Here is an 18052-nt window from a genome sequence, read left to right as displayed (position 1 = left end):
CTGACAGAACTTTAGTGTACGACAGAATCACGTACCTACGTAAATGCATAGAATCGAAGATAATAGTGTGCTGTTGGTTATCCATTCTTTTTTTTCACTAAATTACCGTTTATAAGCTAAAATAAAAATATTTTTCTGTGGAAAAGCTTCAACGATCAAGTTTTATAGTGCGATATGTTTCCTGCTGGTACCTATATGCTGGTATCCCCAATATGAAATTTGAAAATATGCTATATCGCTGCACGAATCATTTCGCCATAATATGAAACGTGAGTGATAACATTTAAAAAAAGAACAAAAAGCATTCTTATTAAACTTGATGGATTTAATTTATCAAACTTTACATATTTAGGATGTTTTTCCATGCATTATTGTTGAAAAATCATTTGACAGAAAATTGAGAACAAGCAATAATTGCTCCTACAATTGTTTCCACAGCAGACACTCAAAAGTAGCATATTAATTATATTGAAAAAAATACAACATAGGTATAAAAACCGTGCTGGATAAAACTCTAAATTCAAATATGTAATCAGCGACTTGCCGCCAAACTATCATTTTTGATCTCTTGGCCGAATAGTGTAATCAGAATTTTAGTAGGCCCTACAAGAAGGATGAGAAGAGCTGAATATTTTTGATACTTCATGTACATTATTTTCTTAATCCATTATAAATACAGTCATAATTGAGCTGCAAATTGAAAAATAATTGTGTTCCAAACATTTTTTTTGTAAAGCGACTCGTTAACTGAACGAATAGCCAAGTGTTGGCTATTCAATTACAATTTTTTTTTAATGCTCTGAGAGGATTATGTTGATTTAATTAAATGAAAATGAAAAGGGTAAATTAGTCCCACCTAAATTATATTTCAATAATATTCTCTTTATAATATCATAGATAACAACAATTTTTGACTATAGTAAGGGCCAGGAAAATGCCTGAGAATCGGCAACGTTGTTCTCCTACCTTTCTTTGCTCTCCAATGTCAGAAATAAAATATTTTTTAAAAATCCATTTCAAAGTAAACCTTACTATAATAGAATTGCTAATTTTTTTAAATATTCGCGCCAAGGCTTGCTTTTTTACCACTGCCTTCTTCATATTATTGCAGCGCACAAGGAGAAGGAACGTGATTCAGATGCAAAACGATGAAAATCAGAGTCCAACTCGTCGTGCGCTACAGCCACAGCTTCAGCTGTCAATTCAAAGATAGGTTATGGTTGGACTCAACTCTCAAGCCACTCAACGTTCAATCAACAGTTCATTTTGGTTTTTGTCTTGGTACAGAAATACAAGCTTTGCATATTTATTAATCTACAATCAGTTTGAATCTTGTGAATAATAATTTCTTGAATGTTTATGCCTACTATTTATCATTTAGTATTAGCTGGTATTATAAACTTAAGGTGAATGTATAGTACAAAGTAGTTGCACTTTGGTAGGCTCATCAAAATCATTCGAAATGTCTGCTATTTTTGAGCAAGTAAAATTGCTTTTTGAGCAAGAACTTTTTTCTAATGTGGTCTCTCTGGTGAGTATATCATTTTCTAAATAATTTTGTAAACATAGTTGTACTTCAACATTGTCTTACTTATTCTATAATACTGGACAAGCTTACAAAATTAAGCTATAGTTTTTACTACAAATTCCAATTATTTCTTTTTTAAAATTCATTGTGATGAATAAACTTAATTTTTGGAGTATATTTTCAAATATATTGCATTTGAAATGGTAAAACAAGTGTATTCTATTGAAACCCACTACTTCTATAGAAGTAATGCCTAACCTTCACTTAATATTATATTGAGTCTTTCAGAACAGTTAGCCGGAGTAGCGTACAAGTATTTCAATTAAGGAGATACTCCCTTCAAGCCCTAATGATTAGGTAAACTGCTTTGATTAATAGGCCTATAAGTTATTAACACAACTTTGACTAAAGTTGTAACTACTTTTAATTCAAAGTTTTTTTTAGAATAGTCGGAAAATACAAAATATAAATACCTTATAAGTTACATAGTTTCTCATAAATTTCATGTAAATATGTTGATTGCAAATGTGTAACCGTCGTTTTAAGACTAGGTACCCATGCTAGTGTTTTTCAGCTTTTGATAAGTATTTGCTGTTTTGTTATTAATAGGCTACTATGAATCCACTTTACTAATTCAATTAATTCTTTGGTCAGGTCAACATGGTTTCTACAGTCACAGATCATAATCCACAGATGATGTCTATGGCTGATAAACTACAGATGCTTATCTACTATGGAGATTCCTTGTTCCATTTAGGACAGTATCGTTTGGCTGACTCTGTTTACCGACAAGCAATTCAATTTAGAAAATCTATTATCAAATCAAAGTCATCCACCAAGATCAACGAAAACTCCAGGGATATTGTTTCAGATGTCGGTGAGTGGTATGATAAGATCATGTAAACTTATGTTTAGTAAGATCATTCCATGAAATAGCTATTTACGTCACGGGGTCGGGGGATGACCGTTTGCAGGGCCGAGCATGATGTTTCCAATTGAAGCGTTGGTCAAAACTTGAATTTCATGCAAGCCCTGCAAAAGAAGACTACGTCCAAGTAACGTACGATATTAACGTATAACATACTACACAAAAAAATCCATAATGGTACTGTAATTAGGTAAGTGTGACCATTACGGTGCGATATATTAGTTCAACAAAGAAATGCTCAAAGAATACATTGATTGAAATAATCGGATGGAATAGCCTACATAACAGTATATCCTATTAAAATGTTAAGGACGTTTGACGCTTGTGTATGTGAATGTTATAGAGGTGCGTTTGGTTTATAGGTTTAGCTACGTGATTCAGAGGTAGAAGAATTCGTATTGTAGGCCTAGCCTACTCACTCATTAAGTAATATCGTTTGTGAATCTATTAATAGTGTTCTAATATTGATACTGAATAGTGAGTATTTTTGTATGAAAGTTCTTTTTCTGACAGAACGTTCGTGTACGACAGAATTACGTACCTACGTAAATGCACAGAATCGAAGAGAATAGTGTCCTGTTGGTTATCCATTCTTTTTTTCACTGAACTACCGCAAATAAGTTATAATAAAAATACTTTTCTGTGGAAAAGTTTCAACGCTCACGTTTTATAGTGCGATATGTTTCCTGCTGATACCTATATCCCCAATATGAAATTTAAAAATATGCTATATCGCTGCACGAATCATTTTGCCATAATATGAAACGTGAGTGATAACATTTAAAAAAAGAACAAAAAGCATTCTTATCAAACTTAGATGGATTTAATTTATTAAACTTTACATATTTAGGATGTTTTTCCATGCATTATTGTTGAAAAATCATTTTACAGAAAATTGAGAACAAGCAATAATTGCTCCTACAATTGTTTCCACAGCAGACACTCAAAAGTAGCATATTAATTATATTGAAAAAATACAAGATAGGTATAAAAACCGTGCTGGATAAAACTCTAAATTCAAATGTAATCAGCGACTTGCCGCCAAACTATCATTTTTGATCTCTTGGCCGAATTGTGTAATCAGAATTTTAGTAGGCCCTACAAGAAGGATGAGAAGTGCTGAATATTTTTGATACTTCATGTACATTTCTTAATCCATTATAAATACAGTTATAATTGAGCTGCAAATTGAAAAATAATTGTGTTCCAAACATTTTTTTTGTAAAGCGACTCGTTAACTGAACGGATAGCCAAGTGTTGGCTATTCAATTACTATTTTTTTCTGAATGTTCTGAGAGGATTATGTTGATTTAATTAAATGAAAATGAAAAGGGTAAATTAGTCCTACCTAAATTATATTTCAATAATTCTCTTCATAATATCATAGATAAAAACAATTTTTGACTATAGTAAGGGCCAGGAAAATGCCTGAGAATCGGCAACGTTGTTCTCCTATTTTTCTTTACTCTGTCAATGTCAGTCTTGTCAGAAATAAAATATTTTTTAAAAATCCATTTTAAAGTAAACCTTACTTAATAGAATTGCTAATTTTTTTAAATATTCGCGCCAAGGCTTGCTTTTTATCACTGCCTTCTTCATATTATTGCAGCGCACAAGGAGAAGGAACGTGATTCAGATGCAAAACGATGAAAATCAGAGTCCAACTCGTCGTGCGCCTAACCTAACCCTAACCCAACCTAACCTAACCCAACCTAACCTAACCTAACCTAACCTCGATAGCCTAAACTTGGAATTGTTGGAAATATTTGAGAAAAAACATGGCTGAATTAGTGGATTTAGTGGAATGATGAATTCTAAAGAAAAAATGTTTAGTCACTTGATAGCCTAACCTAACCTAACCTAACCAACCTAACCTAACCTAACCTAATCTAACCCAACCTAACCTAACCTAACCTAACCCAACCCAACCTAACCTAACCTAACCTAATCTAACCCAACCTAACCTAACCCAACCTAACCTAACCCAACCTAACCTAACCCAACCCAACCTAACCTAATCTAACCTAGCCTAATCTAACCCAACCTAACCTAACCCAACCAAACCTAACCTAACCAATGTAACCCAACCTAACCTAACCCAACCCAACCTAACCTAACCCAACCTAACCTAACCTAACCCAACCTAACCTAACCCAATCTAACCTAACCTAACCTAACGTCGATAGCCTAAACTTAAAATTGTTGGAAATATTTGTGAAAAAACATGGCTGAATTAGTGGATTTAGTGGAATGATGAATTCTAAAGAAAAAATGTTTAGTCACATTTGGGTTAGGTTAGGTTAGGTTAGGTTGGGTTAGGTTAGGTTAGGTTGGGTTAGATTAGGTTGGGTTAGATTAGGTTAGGTTGGGTTAGGTTAGGTTAGGCTATCGAGTGACTAGACATTTTTTCTTTAGAATTCATCATTCCACTAAATCCAATAGTTAAAAATACCTATTAATCACAATGAAAACAAGTTAACCTATTTTAAATAAAAAAAATTGCAATTTTCTGCACATTTTTTGCTATATCTCAAAAACTACTAAAGTTACGCACCTGAAATTAGTTTCATTGGATTCCTCGTCAAATTTTACATAAGATTGCACTAGTTTTATACATATTTTAGCCATAAAAAAATTATTAAAAATAAAAATTGATATAAAAAATTTGAACTTTCCGCCATGTTTTTTTCAGCTTATCCTTGGAAATCGACAACAATGTCATACATGGTTGATCTCGTATTGATCTCCTCTATCGATCTGTATAGGTCTCAATGCTGGATTCCGCGGCCCATATACTAAAGTGCAGCCTATCATTTAGTATTAACTGGTATTATAAGCTTAAGGTGAATGTATAGTACAAAGTAGTTGTTGCACTTTGGTAGGCTCATCAAAATCATTCGAAATGTCTGCTATTTTTGAGCAAGTAAAATTGCTTTTTGAGCAAGAACTTTTTTCTAATGTGGTATCTCTGGTGAGTATATAATTTTCTAATTAATTTTGTAAACATAGTTTTACTTCAACATTGTCTTACTTATTCTATAATACTGGACAAGCTTACAAAATTAAGTTGTAGTTTTTACTACAAATTCCAATTATTTTCTTTTTTAAAATTTATTGTGATCAATAAATTTAATTTTTAGAGTATGTTTTCAAATATATTGCATTTGAAATGGTAAAACAAGTGTATTCTATTCATACCCACTACTTCTATAGAAGTAATGCCTAACCTTCACTTAATATTATATTGAGTCTTTCAGAACACTTAGCCGGAGTAGCGTACAAGTATTTCAATTAAGGAGATACTCCCTTCAAGCCCTAATGATTAGGTAAACTGCTTTGATTAATAGGCTTATAAGTTATTAACACAACTTTGACTAAAGTTGTAACTACTTTTAATTCAAAGTTTCTTTTAGATTAGTCGGAAAATACAAAATGTAAATACCTTATAAGTTACATAGTTTCTCATAAATTTCATGTGAATATGTTGATTGCAAAAGTGTAACCGTCGTTTTAAGACTAGGTACTCATGCTAGTGTTTTTCAGCTTTTGATAAGTATTTGCTGTTTTGTTATTAATAGGCTACTATGAATCCACTTTACTAATTCAATTAATTCTTTTGTCAGGTCAACATGGTTTCTACAGTCACAGATCACAATCCACAGATGATGTCTATGGCAGATAAACTACAGATGCTCATCTACTATGGAGATTCCATGTTCCATTTAGGACAGTATCGTTTGGCTGACTCTGTTTACCGACAAGCAATTCAATTTAGAAAATCTATTATCAAATCAAAGTCATCCACCAAGATCAACGAAAACTCCAGGGATATTGTTTCAGATGTCGGTGAGTGGTATGATAAGATCATGTGAACTTATGTTTAGTAAGATCATCCCGTGAAATAGCTATTTACGTCACGGGGTCGGGTAGTGCCGTTTGCAGGGCCGAGCATGATGTTACAGTTGAAGCGTTGGTCAAAACTCGAATTTCATGCAAGCCCTGCAAAAGAAGACAACGTCCAAGTAACGTATGATTTTAAAAACGTGTAACATACTACACAAAAAAGTAATATGTAAATGAGTAGGCCTAAATAACAACAAGAAATGACTGAATACGTAACTGAAACATAGCCCATATTCAAAAGATCAAAAGGTTGTGAATAGAAGCAGCTGATCAGACATCTCAGTGATTGGCAATGCTATCTCTATGTAGCGACAACAAGAAAACTGTAAGGACCTGGGTTCCTCTCGTCGTGCGCAACTAATATTCCCATTTAAAATACTTGGAAACTGGAATTGATCGAAAAATTAACCACTTACGGAACGGGTATCATGACTGACCTTGACTTTTCCGGGCTTAAATTTGGATCAGCTTTATTTATTTGTAACATTGTTCTTAAAACGGCATTTTCACAACCTAGAAACTGTCCGGGGATTGTACGTTTTCTATGCAGTGTAGCGAAAACATGATTTTCGAATTGTATGGCAACAAGTGGTCACTTTCCAAGTCACTTATATAAGAATATCAAGTGCAATAAGTCTAGAGTTTGGTTCTTTGGGTGAGTTATTTTGGGGCTATGGGATGGTGGGTTTTGGGAGTATTTATGTTGTTTGGCTTGCTTCATTAATCGGATTTTGGCAACACAGTGAGAGAAAGTCAAGCTCATGGTGTGTTCAGTTTATTAAGCTCATATCTAAGCGTAAATGCATTCGGTCGTCTTTTTTAGAAAAAAGAAAACATGTGAAAATTCTTTTTTTACATCCCATTTATATAGCCCTACACACATTCATCTATCTGAAAACATTGCTCAGTGTTTTTAATATATTAAATATATTTTATATCATTTAATATTTGAAATATTTTTACCTACCATATTTTGCTACGTTAACAACTCTTGAGGGCGCTAATCATGATAGAATATTTTTTCTTGTTTCTTCACACTTGTTAAAGCGTCATCTAATATCAATCTCCATAATCAATTCAAATATGATTTATTCTATTTACAGACATCAAATACCAAATGCACCTGTGTGCTGTGAAACTGAACCAATTGGATGAGGCCATTCGAATTTTACAGTCAATATTTGCCAAGCAAAGAACGCCCAAAATAAATATGGCGCTGGCGAAGCGTTTTCAAATGCTTGGCATGGAAAGGCCAGCTATTACCGCTTATAAAGAAGTTCTTAGGGTAAGTTCCATCATGTACCCACTCATTTATTTAGAGTAGGCTACATTCAGCCTACTATAACGTTTTCATTTATGTACTTCTGCCAAAACTTCAATAATTTTATGTGTATTCATAACACCATAAAACATACTATGATCCGGAGAAAGATCAGGCTCAGTCGAAACTGTTACTTCTCCTTATTATGATGGATATGGCTAGTTATCGGGGAAGTGGTTGGTTCAGTGGTGTTGAGTGATAAGCTATCGCTTAGATAAGTTGACATTTACTCATCAGCTACTCCCGTAGGATGGGTGAACTCGTGTAGAGCAGACTCCTATAAAATACTAATTGTGTTCAAAAATAGCTTTCCAGTGTTTGTTCCTCTAAAGTTTCGATTGTTGTGGACATGGCTTTTATTTGTTGCAATAGACTAAGATTATCATTGTCGAATTTTAGAGTCATAGAGTTAATTTGTGTATTTTGTGATTTGATCTCGTCTTCCAGTGAAAAAATCTGTGCCTTTAAATCTTGAGAGTGTGAAATTAGATCGTCCCTTTTCTGGAGTAATTCTATGGCACGGATATTGAGAGAATTTGGTGCTTGTTTTCACGGTTCTGGGACTGGGTGTGTTTACTCCCACATCACATGTAGAAGACATCGATAGTCTCCTGGAGACTACAGAAGTAGGCAGTTTATCATCTTCGGACAGAAGTACAGATCTTGAATCTTCATTAGAACTTAGCACAGATGGTTTTTGAGTGAGATGGCTCATTTTAAAAGTGGTTATTCAAAGTGAAGTAAAGGCCAGTAAAGTCCAAATTCAAAAATTAGCGCGTAGAACAAGTACGAGCAGACGTCACAACAGAAGATAATGCAAACGGGCTGCGTTGATAAGAGCTAGCACTCAGTCAGATGTCACATTGGCAGATCAGAAAAACAGTCATCTGCAATCCCAGCTGACTGGCTTCCCGCGCAAAATTAGTTTGAGGTTGGAAAGCACCGGTGACCAGCAACTTGCAGACGACAGTTTAGGTCAGAAATCGAAAAGTCTTTCGAGAGATAAACACTGCATAAAGATAAGCACGTCTAGAGTTGAAAACAATGGAATCAATTTCACTGAACGTAGGATAGTCCAAAATTGAAGGTTAGAATACAATTCAAACCTCTGATGTGAATTTAAATAACTCAAACCAACACTAGTTCTTTTCTTTGATTGAATCAAACACTTTTACTGATTTGTAGTACACGATAAACGAAGAAATAAACTTTAAAAACTTATTAAAACTCTAAATTTCAAGGAGCTAATTGCAATATAAACCGACCCGGCAGAATTCAGGCATGCCAACCATATCTTCCACTCATATCTTATCATTATCATCAGTCTCATTGACCATGCACAAGCCTAAATCTCATCCTGAACATCACCCTCAGAAAAAATATTCTGGTAAATATACAATTATATACAGGATGTCCCACGAAAGGTGTAACAGCTTAAGACCATAGAATCTACATGGGATATGCAATAAAAAATGTATAATAACATTTTCTTATATCGACCTTAGTTTTCGAGATATATAGATTTTTCAATATTTTTTAAAAACGTCAATAACTGGGAAACTATCAGTCAAATCCAATTCTAAGAATATGGTTAGAAAAAGGAAAACATTCCCAATAAGATTCATTCAATTTCTTCTTTCGTTTGACGTTTTTGAACTTTTTATGAAGGCTCTAAGGTGAAAATGTTTAATTTATGATTATTATCTAACGAAAATCCTAAAAGAATGTTGTAAATCACCCCGAAGACTTCTGCTACTGCAGACATTGACAACAGAGTTAACAGCTAGATGGAAATTCGATGAGAACTACTATCCAAAAATTAGTTGCCAGCCCGGGAATCGAACCCGGTACCTCCCAATTGCCAAGCTGCAATTCCCATTTCCATCTAGCTGTTAACTCTGTTATCAATGTCTGCAGTATCAGAAGTCTTCGGGGTGATTTACAGCATTAATTTTGGATTTTCGTTAAATAATAATTATATATTAATTAGCATTTGAATAAATGCATTCTCTATTTAATTCCATCTGTAACTGATTGGCCGCTATGGCTTCGTATAAAATGAGCGCTGCTATCCAGAGATTGTCAGTTTGGTGTAAGGGTAAGCATTCCTGATTGGGAGGTACCGGGTTCGATTCCCGGGCTGGCAACTAATTTTTGGATAGTAGTTCTCATCGAATTTCCATCTAGCTGTTAACTCTGTTGTCAATGTCTGCAGTAGCAGAAGTCTTCGGGGTGATTTACAGCATTTATTTAGGATTTTCGTTAAATAATAATTATATATTAATTAGCATTTGAATAAAGACATTCTCTATTTAATTCCATCTGAAAATGTTTATTTGTCGCGTTCAAAGGTAAATTTCAAACAGTTTGAACGCTCATAAAAAGTCCAAAAACATCAAACAAAGGAAAAAATAGTATGAATCTTATTGGAAATTTCTTCCTCTTTCTAACCATATCCTTAGAATTGGATTTTGACTGACAGTTTTCTAGTTACTGACGTTTTTTTAAATATCGTAAAATCTATATATCTTGAAAACTAAGGTCGATGTAAGAAAATTTTACTCAACATTTTTGTTGCAAATTTCATGTTAAATCTATGGTCTTCGGCTGTTACACTATTCGGGGGAAACTGTATAATCGATTTCTAGGTTAATATGTTAAGTAAGAGTAGGCCTACATGTCTAACACTTGTTTGAATTAAAATAAGAATAAACCAATTTTCCCATTTAAATTGGATATCAAGTTGTGATTCTTAGTCTTTCTATAAATAAAGTCTTCTTTTCCTCCTTGCGTTCACGATATTAATCTACAAATTATGATTAATCCATTTTAATATTCATTTTAGGAATGTCCGATGGCATTAGAGGCAGCTGAAGCTTTATTGGCTCTAGGTGTCAGCGCTGGCGAGGTTGAAAGTCTTGTTCTGGATTCGAGTGTAACAGGAATGGATTGGTATGTTTTTAACTAATTGAAAAATAATAGTTGTGATTTCCACTTATATGCTGTTATCATATTGATATCCAGGATTAATATTATGTACAACTAATCGAAAATAATATTATTTTCAACTGATTGAATAAATAATAGTTGTGATTTCCACTTATATGCTGTTATCATATTGATATCCAGGATTAATATTATGTACAACTAATCGAAAATAATATTATTTTCAACTAATTGAATATAATAGTAGTGATTTCTACTTATATGCTGTTATCATATTGATATCCACGATTAATAATACCGGGTGTCCCAGAATAACGGGAACATTTGAAAACGCCATACAACATTAGTGGGAAGGGCAAAAATGACTTTATTCAAACTAATGTAAAGTTCAAGACTTGCCATTTATTTAGAATTATTAATAACATCTATCACTTTTTGACAATTACTTCTTCAAGATGGCTTTGTCCTACACGAATAGAATCTTGAAATCTGTGTTGAGATTCCTGAACGATTGCTGCAACATTTCAGCTGGGATATTGCTAATTCCATTTTGAAGTGTCTGTTATGATTCAACCACAGTTATTGGTCAAGTTGTGAAAACGTTTGATTTGAGATAGCTCCACAAACAGAAAATCGCAGGTAGACAGATCATGGGACCAGGAAACGCGGATATTGCAGCAATCAATGAAGAATCCTCAACGCAGATTTCAAGAGTGTATTCGTTCAGGATGAAGCCATCTTAAAGAAGCAATTGTCAAAAAGTGATAGATGTTTCAATAATTCTCAAATGGCAAGTCTTGAACTTTACATTAGTTTGAATAAAATCATTTTTGCCCTTCCCACTAATGTTTTATGGCGTTTTTAAAAGTTCCCGTTATTCTGTGTCACTCTGTATTATTATTTTATTGATTCAATGATACAAAAATTTTGTAAAATAATTTGGGGAAGATCAACAGGCACAGCCCAAAACTGTTCCTTCCCCAAATTTTGAATTTTGTATTATGTACATTTGAGAGGAATTTTTGACGCAAGATTTTTTAAATGTCGATAATTTACTTTTTTGTGTGGAGAATTTTCAATTGAATTTTTTCCTTGTTTTACAGGATGACCAGCTGGATCAAGGCGCATGCACACACTCAGAACAAAGAGTACAACCAGGCCATCAACACATTCAAGCAAATGGAAGAACGATCTCAGATCAGGGGAAATCACTCGCTGCTTGTTTCACTAGGCGAAGCCTACTATTTTAGTGGCGATAACAAAACTGCGCTTGTCACTCTGAAAAGGGTAATTATCATTACATCTCGTGAAATTATCGCTATAAAGTCAGCCCCTTATCAACATTGGTTTGCTATATTTGTCTGTCATTACTTAGGAGTCCATCATTACTCACAAGTAATGATGATTTGAAGATCTTAAGGCTGTGCAAAGGCTAAAAATAAACTTTCTACTGGTGATATTTTTCAAAGTTTTTCGATATGTATATCATCAAGCTATAAAAATGGAAAAGTTTTCTTAGGAAAACATTTTTTCCCGATCATTAGTTTTTTAGATATGAGCGCCTAAAGTTTAAATTTTTGGAACAGAACATTTCAAATTCGGTAAGAGTTCAATCCATGAGATTCAGAGGATAAATTCTTCACGGTATTGTTGATTGAATAAAACAAAAATCTTTTGAAAATGTCGATTTTTGAGAAAGTTATTCAATTACCCAAAAATAACTCAACTAAAAGTAATTTTTGGTAATTTTTAGTAAATTGAATAACTCAGAAATTTATATCTTCAGAAAATTTTTGTTTTATTCAATAAAAATTACCATGAAGAATTCATCCTCTAAATTTCATGGATTTATCTCTTACCGAATTTGAAATGTTCTGTCTCAAAAATGTAAACTTTAGGAGCTCATTTTCTCGAAAAGTAATGATTGGAAAAAATGTTTCCCTGAGAAAACAATTTCATTTTGATAGCTTGATGATATACAAATCGAAAAACTTTAAAAAATATCACCTCATTTTTAATTATGTAAACTTAGTGTTGATTATGTAAAATTATTGACCTGACATGTCTTATACCCCATAACTAGAGGCTTCAGTACGTAATATTAAAAAAAACTTATGAGCCAAAGCAGATAACTCCATTCTTTTCTAGCTCCACTTTGTTGTCAAAACTATGTAAACTATGAAGAAGTATAATGAACTAATAAAACATTCTATCACAATTAACCTATAGAAAATGTATTACAAAATCATGGAAAATTTATATTCTTGACGAATAAATTATATTATTTAGATTTGTTCATCTATAATTATTATTATAAAGGAAAGAATCGGCTTATAGAAAATACACGAATGACGCATCATCACGTCTGAATTACTGAATTGGTTAACTCGAAATGTTGCATATAGATTCTGAATTTACTGAGGATGGAAGCAATTCTAATTCAATAATTGAAACAAATTTGTTCAATTGTGATTCAAAGTGTACGAAACTATAAAATCCCTACCAAGCCGGGCTTTTCCAAGTGACTCTCCGTAGCTTAGTTGGTAGCGCGCACGGTTGATTAATTAAAGGCTGCGGGTTCGAGACCTATCAAAACTATTTTTTTTGCTGGAGATTTTCAACTCTTGTAAAAATTATCAACGTAATTTAGAACAAAATAGAAGATAATATATTAAAAATATAATATCCTGGACATAAGGACATTGCATTCTAAGCCAAATTTTCCCGTTGCAAAGCATGTGTTACCTGCTAGTCGAGAATAAAACAATAATATCACATCAGATATACCGGTATAACTTCAATCACAGTTATGTACTGTAGAAGGCGTTGGAAACGGAAAAGTGACAACAATGCGTTTCTATCATTCCCACTGACTTTATAACGTGAATCCAACTATAGTTACAACTTACAAATTAATATTTGCATACATTTACTAGGCTTAGTTGCACACTGACCACATTTAGATTTTAGTGGCTAGTTCATTCCCATGAATTGTTTTTTTTTTTTTAATTCCTGTTGCTCATATTTGCAGTAGAAGTCTTGAGGGTGGTTGTCAGGAAATTAATTTTATTGTCGTTTGTGGTTGGAAATGAATTTTGTTGTTCAATATTATTAATTATATATTTTGATCAGTCCAGTAATCATCTACTAATCGATCAATTTGAAGTGGTGTGATCAAGAACTCTGTACTTTTCCAAGGTCTCCAATGTGCGTACAGACGTGAGCGTCACGAACACGCGCATTTCACTTTTCATCAGCTGATGAACTGTTCTGTACCAATTTAGATATAAAAACCTGAACATCAGCTGATTAAAAGTGAAATGCGTGTGTTTAAGAGGCGTAAGGCTGCGTTTACACCAAAGCTATTAAGAAAATGTCAATAACTCAATCCTTATAGATTCTATTAGATTGAACATAACTTATCATACACATGATGATGGTTGTCAAGTTCCGTTCAATTTTATAGAATCTATAAGGATTAAGTTATTAACATTTTGTTAATAACTTTGGTGTAAACGCTGCTTTAGTCTGCTCACAGCTAAACACATCGAAAGTATTTTAATAGATGACATCGGAGCCGAAGTGATGCATGAAACGGAGGTCAGATTTTCGCGATGCATTTTTCGGGTTACAAGATGAAACTGGATTTACGGAATGATTTTATGAATGAAGGCACGTAAAATACTGGTCCATTAAGTGAGAAGATGCTATAATGAGACTCAATTCAGCATTGTTTCACTGGAAAGCATTGATGATATTTAACTTGGACTACTTTTTGGAAAAATCAAATTGAAAACAAAATCGGAAAAGTTGAAACTGCTTAGCTGGGAAATAAATCAAATCAAAATTTGTTTTTATTATCCATGATAACAGGGTAGAAAAATTTCAAATCATACAACAACGTTACATTTTCTGCAAACAAATAATTATCAACGTAATTTAGATAAATTGAATTTAAATTTTAAAATTTTAAATCAATCAATTAAAATGGAAAACCATCAGGTGATTGGAGTAGTTTTAAATGCTTTGTAAAATATTATAAATGTTATTGAATTTATGTAATCATGCATTTCTCTGCTCCCAAATACATTATAATGGAGTTCATCATTTGTAAACAACCTCATATTCAGCCATGTATGTTTACGTTCAGCTAATCTATTTACGTTCTTTTCCATCGGTGGAAAAGTACAATTAACTGATCAGTGAACGAACCAGATATGACGTATTTTTTTCCTTATCAGTTAGACCAAAGACCTTGAAGAGGTATAAACGCACAATACCTATGCCTTCCGAATGCTAGCTCTTACTTGAAATTAAAGGTTCCATTGAGGTATTTTAGCACGAGATATTATATAATATATATTTTTTGTAAGATCACAAAAATCTTCAAGATCTTTAGTATGTAATAATCTTTCAGGCTGTCCCCTTAATGGCCGATTTCAATTCCAAATAATCTAGCGCTGCATGTGAGTCACGTTCACTCACCGATCTCATCGTTCACTCACCGATTAGTGGCTTTGAACTCAACCAATGGTTCAAAGCCAAATAAGGTTCGAATGGACCAAATATCAACTCCTAGATGATCCTGGGAGAAAGTAAGTAGTAAGTAAGTAATGGATAGGCTACTCTCTCGCTGAGACTTTTGCAGAGTCGCTCGCCAAATGTCCAACGTCTTCGATCGACACAATAAATAGGAGCCGAGTGAAGGTGAGCAGTGGTACAGTAGCCATCCACACTCTCCCGTTCGTCGTCATTTGTACGAACTCGGCGAAAGTGAAGCGCCGGCATCAGAATCAAAATAAAATAATTTACTTAGTAGCTGATTTTGAGCCAATGATTTGCATCATCAACTATCCATCTATGATGTAAGAATAATGTAATGTCTGAATGTATGTTGTTAACAGGCACATTTACTAGACAATAACCGGCATCAGAATCAAAATTTAAAAAATGCCTTAATAACTAGTTTTGAGCTAATGGTTTGTATCATCTTCTATCCATCTATGATGTAATTATTGTATTTGGTAGAGAGTTAGTGGGGAGGATATTTTATTATTCTTCCCAAAGAATGGACATTGATATGTCCAAAGCTCCGCCAATTTATGTAGATGCATAACAATATGATTATTATCTATAGTTATTATATTACAAATTGCTTTTTCATATCATATACAGTTCTATAGTTATTTTCCTAGTCTATATTATGTAAATTCATCTATAATTTTGCTGTATTGTAAGCTATTGTATATAAGTGTATAAGCCGGAATGTATTGTGATCTACATGAATAAAGTACTCAATCAATCAATGTAATAATAATGTAATGTCTGAATGTATGTTGTTAACAGGCACATTTACTAGACAAGAACCAGCATCAGAATCGAAATTAAAAAAAAAATGTCTTATTAACTAGTTTTGAGCTAATGGTTTGCATTATCAACTATTCATCTATGATGTAAAAATAATGCAATGTCTGAATGGATGTTGTTAACAGGCACATTCACTAGACAAGAACCAGCAACGTGGCCTGGACATACTGGCAGCTTTGTTGGCGTCGGAAAAGCAGATATCCGAACTGGAGAAACTAGTTCCCGTCTCGTGGACCAATGAGGAGCATGGACCTCAGGCCTGGATCGCCCTCTCCTATCTACTCTATGCCAACAACAACCTCACCAGGGCTGCCTACTTGGCCCAAAAGGTGAACTTGACCTGTTTCCTCTCTTCAATAACTAAATAAATCAATCAAACAAATCTTCTAAGGCTGGCCACTAACGGTAGGACATGCATGATACATAATTGTTGCCTCATCACAGCGAAAGGCTTCGAGTAAAATGTTTGAGGTTAGGTTTTTGTATCTACAATTTATTGTTCTTTATTTTTTTCTTCGCTGCTCTATTTGAGGTTAGATTATTTCTCTATCATTATAATTTGTAATTTACCAGAGATTTATTTATTGTTTATTTTATGTTGGAAGCCTCTCGCTGATGACAAAACATGCCTGATGAACATGTATGTGTGTGTACATGATAAACAGTATGTCTATCATGTAATATAACCATGTACATGTTCTACCGTTAGTGGCAAGCCTAATACAGTAGTTACCCATCAATACATTTACTCATTAGTACTGGGTGAGTCATATTGAACTTTCCTGTTTTGGAAGGACGTTACACGAAGAAGGGAAGGAGCAGAAGGGTGGAGATGGTGTCATTAGACACGCCATGACATGCAGTTTTAGTGTGAGCAATGGCTTGGTCGGGACAACATCGTGCGTTCGTAGTTGAAGAGTTTATTAAAAATGGCGGCTCCGTGATCACAACACAGCGTGCGTTCCGTTTACATTTTTCTATTGGTCGACGTGATCCCATTCCCATTGGACCAACAATCAGAAATTGGGTATCAAATTTTAGAGCAACATCATCAGCATTAAAAACAAGACTACAAGGCTGAATTAGGATGTCAACGTCAGCGGAAAACGTGGATAGAGTGCGGGCTTCAATTCAACAATCCCCTCGGCGTTCTGTTCGGAAACATGCCGCTTCACTAAGATTATCTTTCAGTAGTGTCCGCAGAATACTGCATAGAGACATTAAATTCCACCCATACAAGATTCAGGTAGTGCAAGAATTAACAGTAAGGGTCGTTTGCACAGTGACAGTAAAACCAAATTTCATTTTAAACTGGACTAAATCCGTATCAAGACTCGTTTGTTATAATGTAATTCATTTTGAGTTTAAGCCACCAGCTGATTCAATTCAGTTTAAGCTTTGACTGTGCAAACGGCCCTTAGAGCTTTGAGTCGATCATCGTACTCAAGAATGTGTTGAAAACCAGAATTCACCCACAGTATCCCTGCTTATCGTAGGAGGCTACTAAGATGGACCTCAAGGCAACTCCAGAAGTTGCCTTGCTTCAAACCCACGGGACTGCCCCATCAGGGCAGTTTCGGAGGGGCAAAAAGATAAACCCAAGAGACCAGAGATGGGTGAAACTCCAGGCATAAATGTGGGTCAAGAGGCTGAGTCGAGGGTGGCTGGGCGCTCTAGAGGCAGTTTGGCGTCCCCTCTCTCAGCGGAAGGACCTACAAAAAAGCCAGGAGTGGAATTCACGTAGGTTTGTGGGTGGAGAGACCAAAACTCCCACTGCACAAAGAAGGGCGGCCATTCAGGCAAAACTTTTTGGGGAAGAGGTGAGGCTTTTGACCATTCAGAGTTTCGGAGGGGCACAAAGAAAAACTCAAGAGACCAGAGATGGGTGAAACTCCAGGCACAAATGTGGGTCAAGAGGCTGAGTCGAGGGTAGCCGGGCGCCCTAGAGGCAGTTTGGCGGCCCCTCTCTCAGCGGAAGGACCTACAAAATGGCCAGGAGTGGAACTCACGTAGGTCTCGAGGACTAATCAGTCTGAAGAGACTGCCAAGCATATCACAC

General features: G+C 34.4%; 1 protein-coding gene across 4 annotated transcripts in view; it reads left to right on the top strand.

The window, feature by feature from the left end:
* Positions 1–1179: 1179 nt before the first annotated feature.
* The window catches only part of LOC111045410 (anaphase-promoting complex subunit 7), a 47440-nt gene continuing 30567 nt past the window's right edge, over positions 1180–18052 (top strand). For 2 of the 4 annotated variants that reach the window (XM_039434771.1, XM_039434773.1), the window contains exons 1-7: positions 1216–1442; positions 5339–5427; positions 6080–6302; positions 7463–7644; positions 10526–10632; positions 11730–11913; positions 16119–16322. In XM_039434771.1, coding sequence (XP_039290705.1) covers positions 5359–5427; positions 6080–6302; positions 7463–7644; positions 10526–10632; positions 11730–11913; positions 16119–16322 — 969 coding nt within the window. In that variant the 5' untranslated portion in view covers positions 1216–1442; positions 5339–5358. Of the gene's footprint in view, positions 1532–2182; positions 2406–5338; positions 5428–6079; positions 6303–7462; positions 7645–10525; positions 10633–11729; positions 11914–16118; positions 16323–18052 lie in introns of all 4 variants that reach the window. The other 2 variants (XM_039434772.1, XM_022330815.2) reach the window with 2 other exon arrangements.

This window comes from Nilaparvata lugens, chromosome 8 (assembly GCF_014356525.2).
Source record: "Nilaparvata lugens isolate BPH chromosome 8, ASM1435652v1, whole genome shotgun sequence".
NCBI lineage: Eukaryota > Metazoa > Arthropoda > Insecta > Hemiptera > Delphacidae > Nilaparvata > Nilaparvata lugens.
This window is presented reverse-complemented; position numbering and strand designations above follow the sequence as displayed.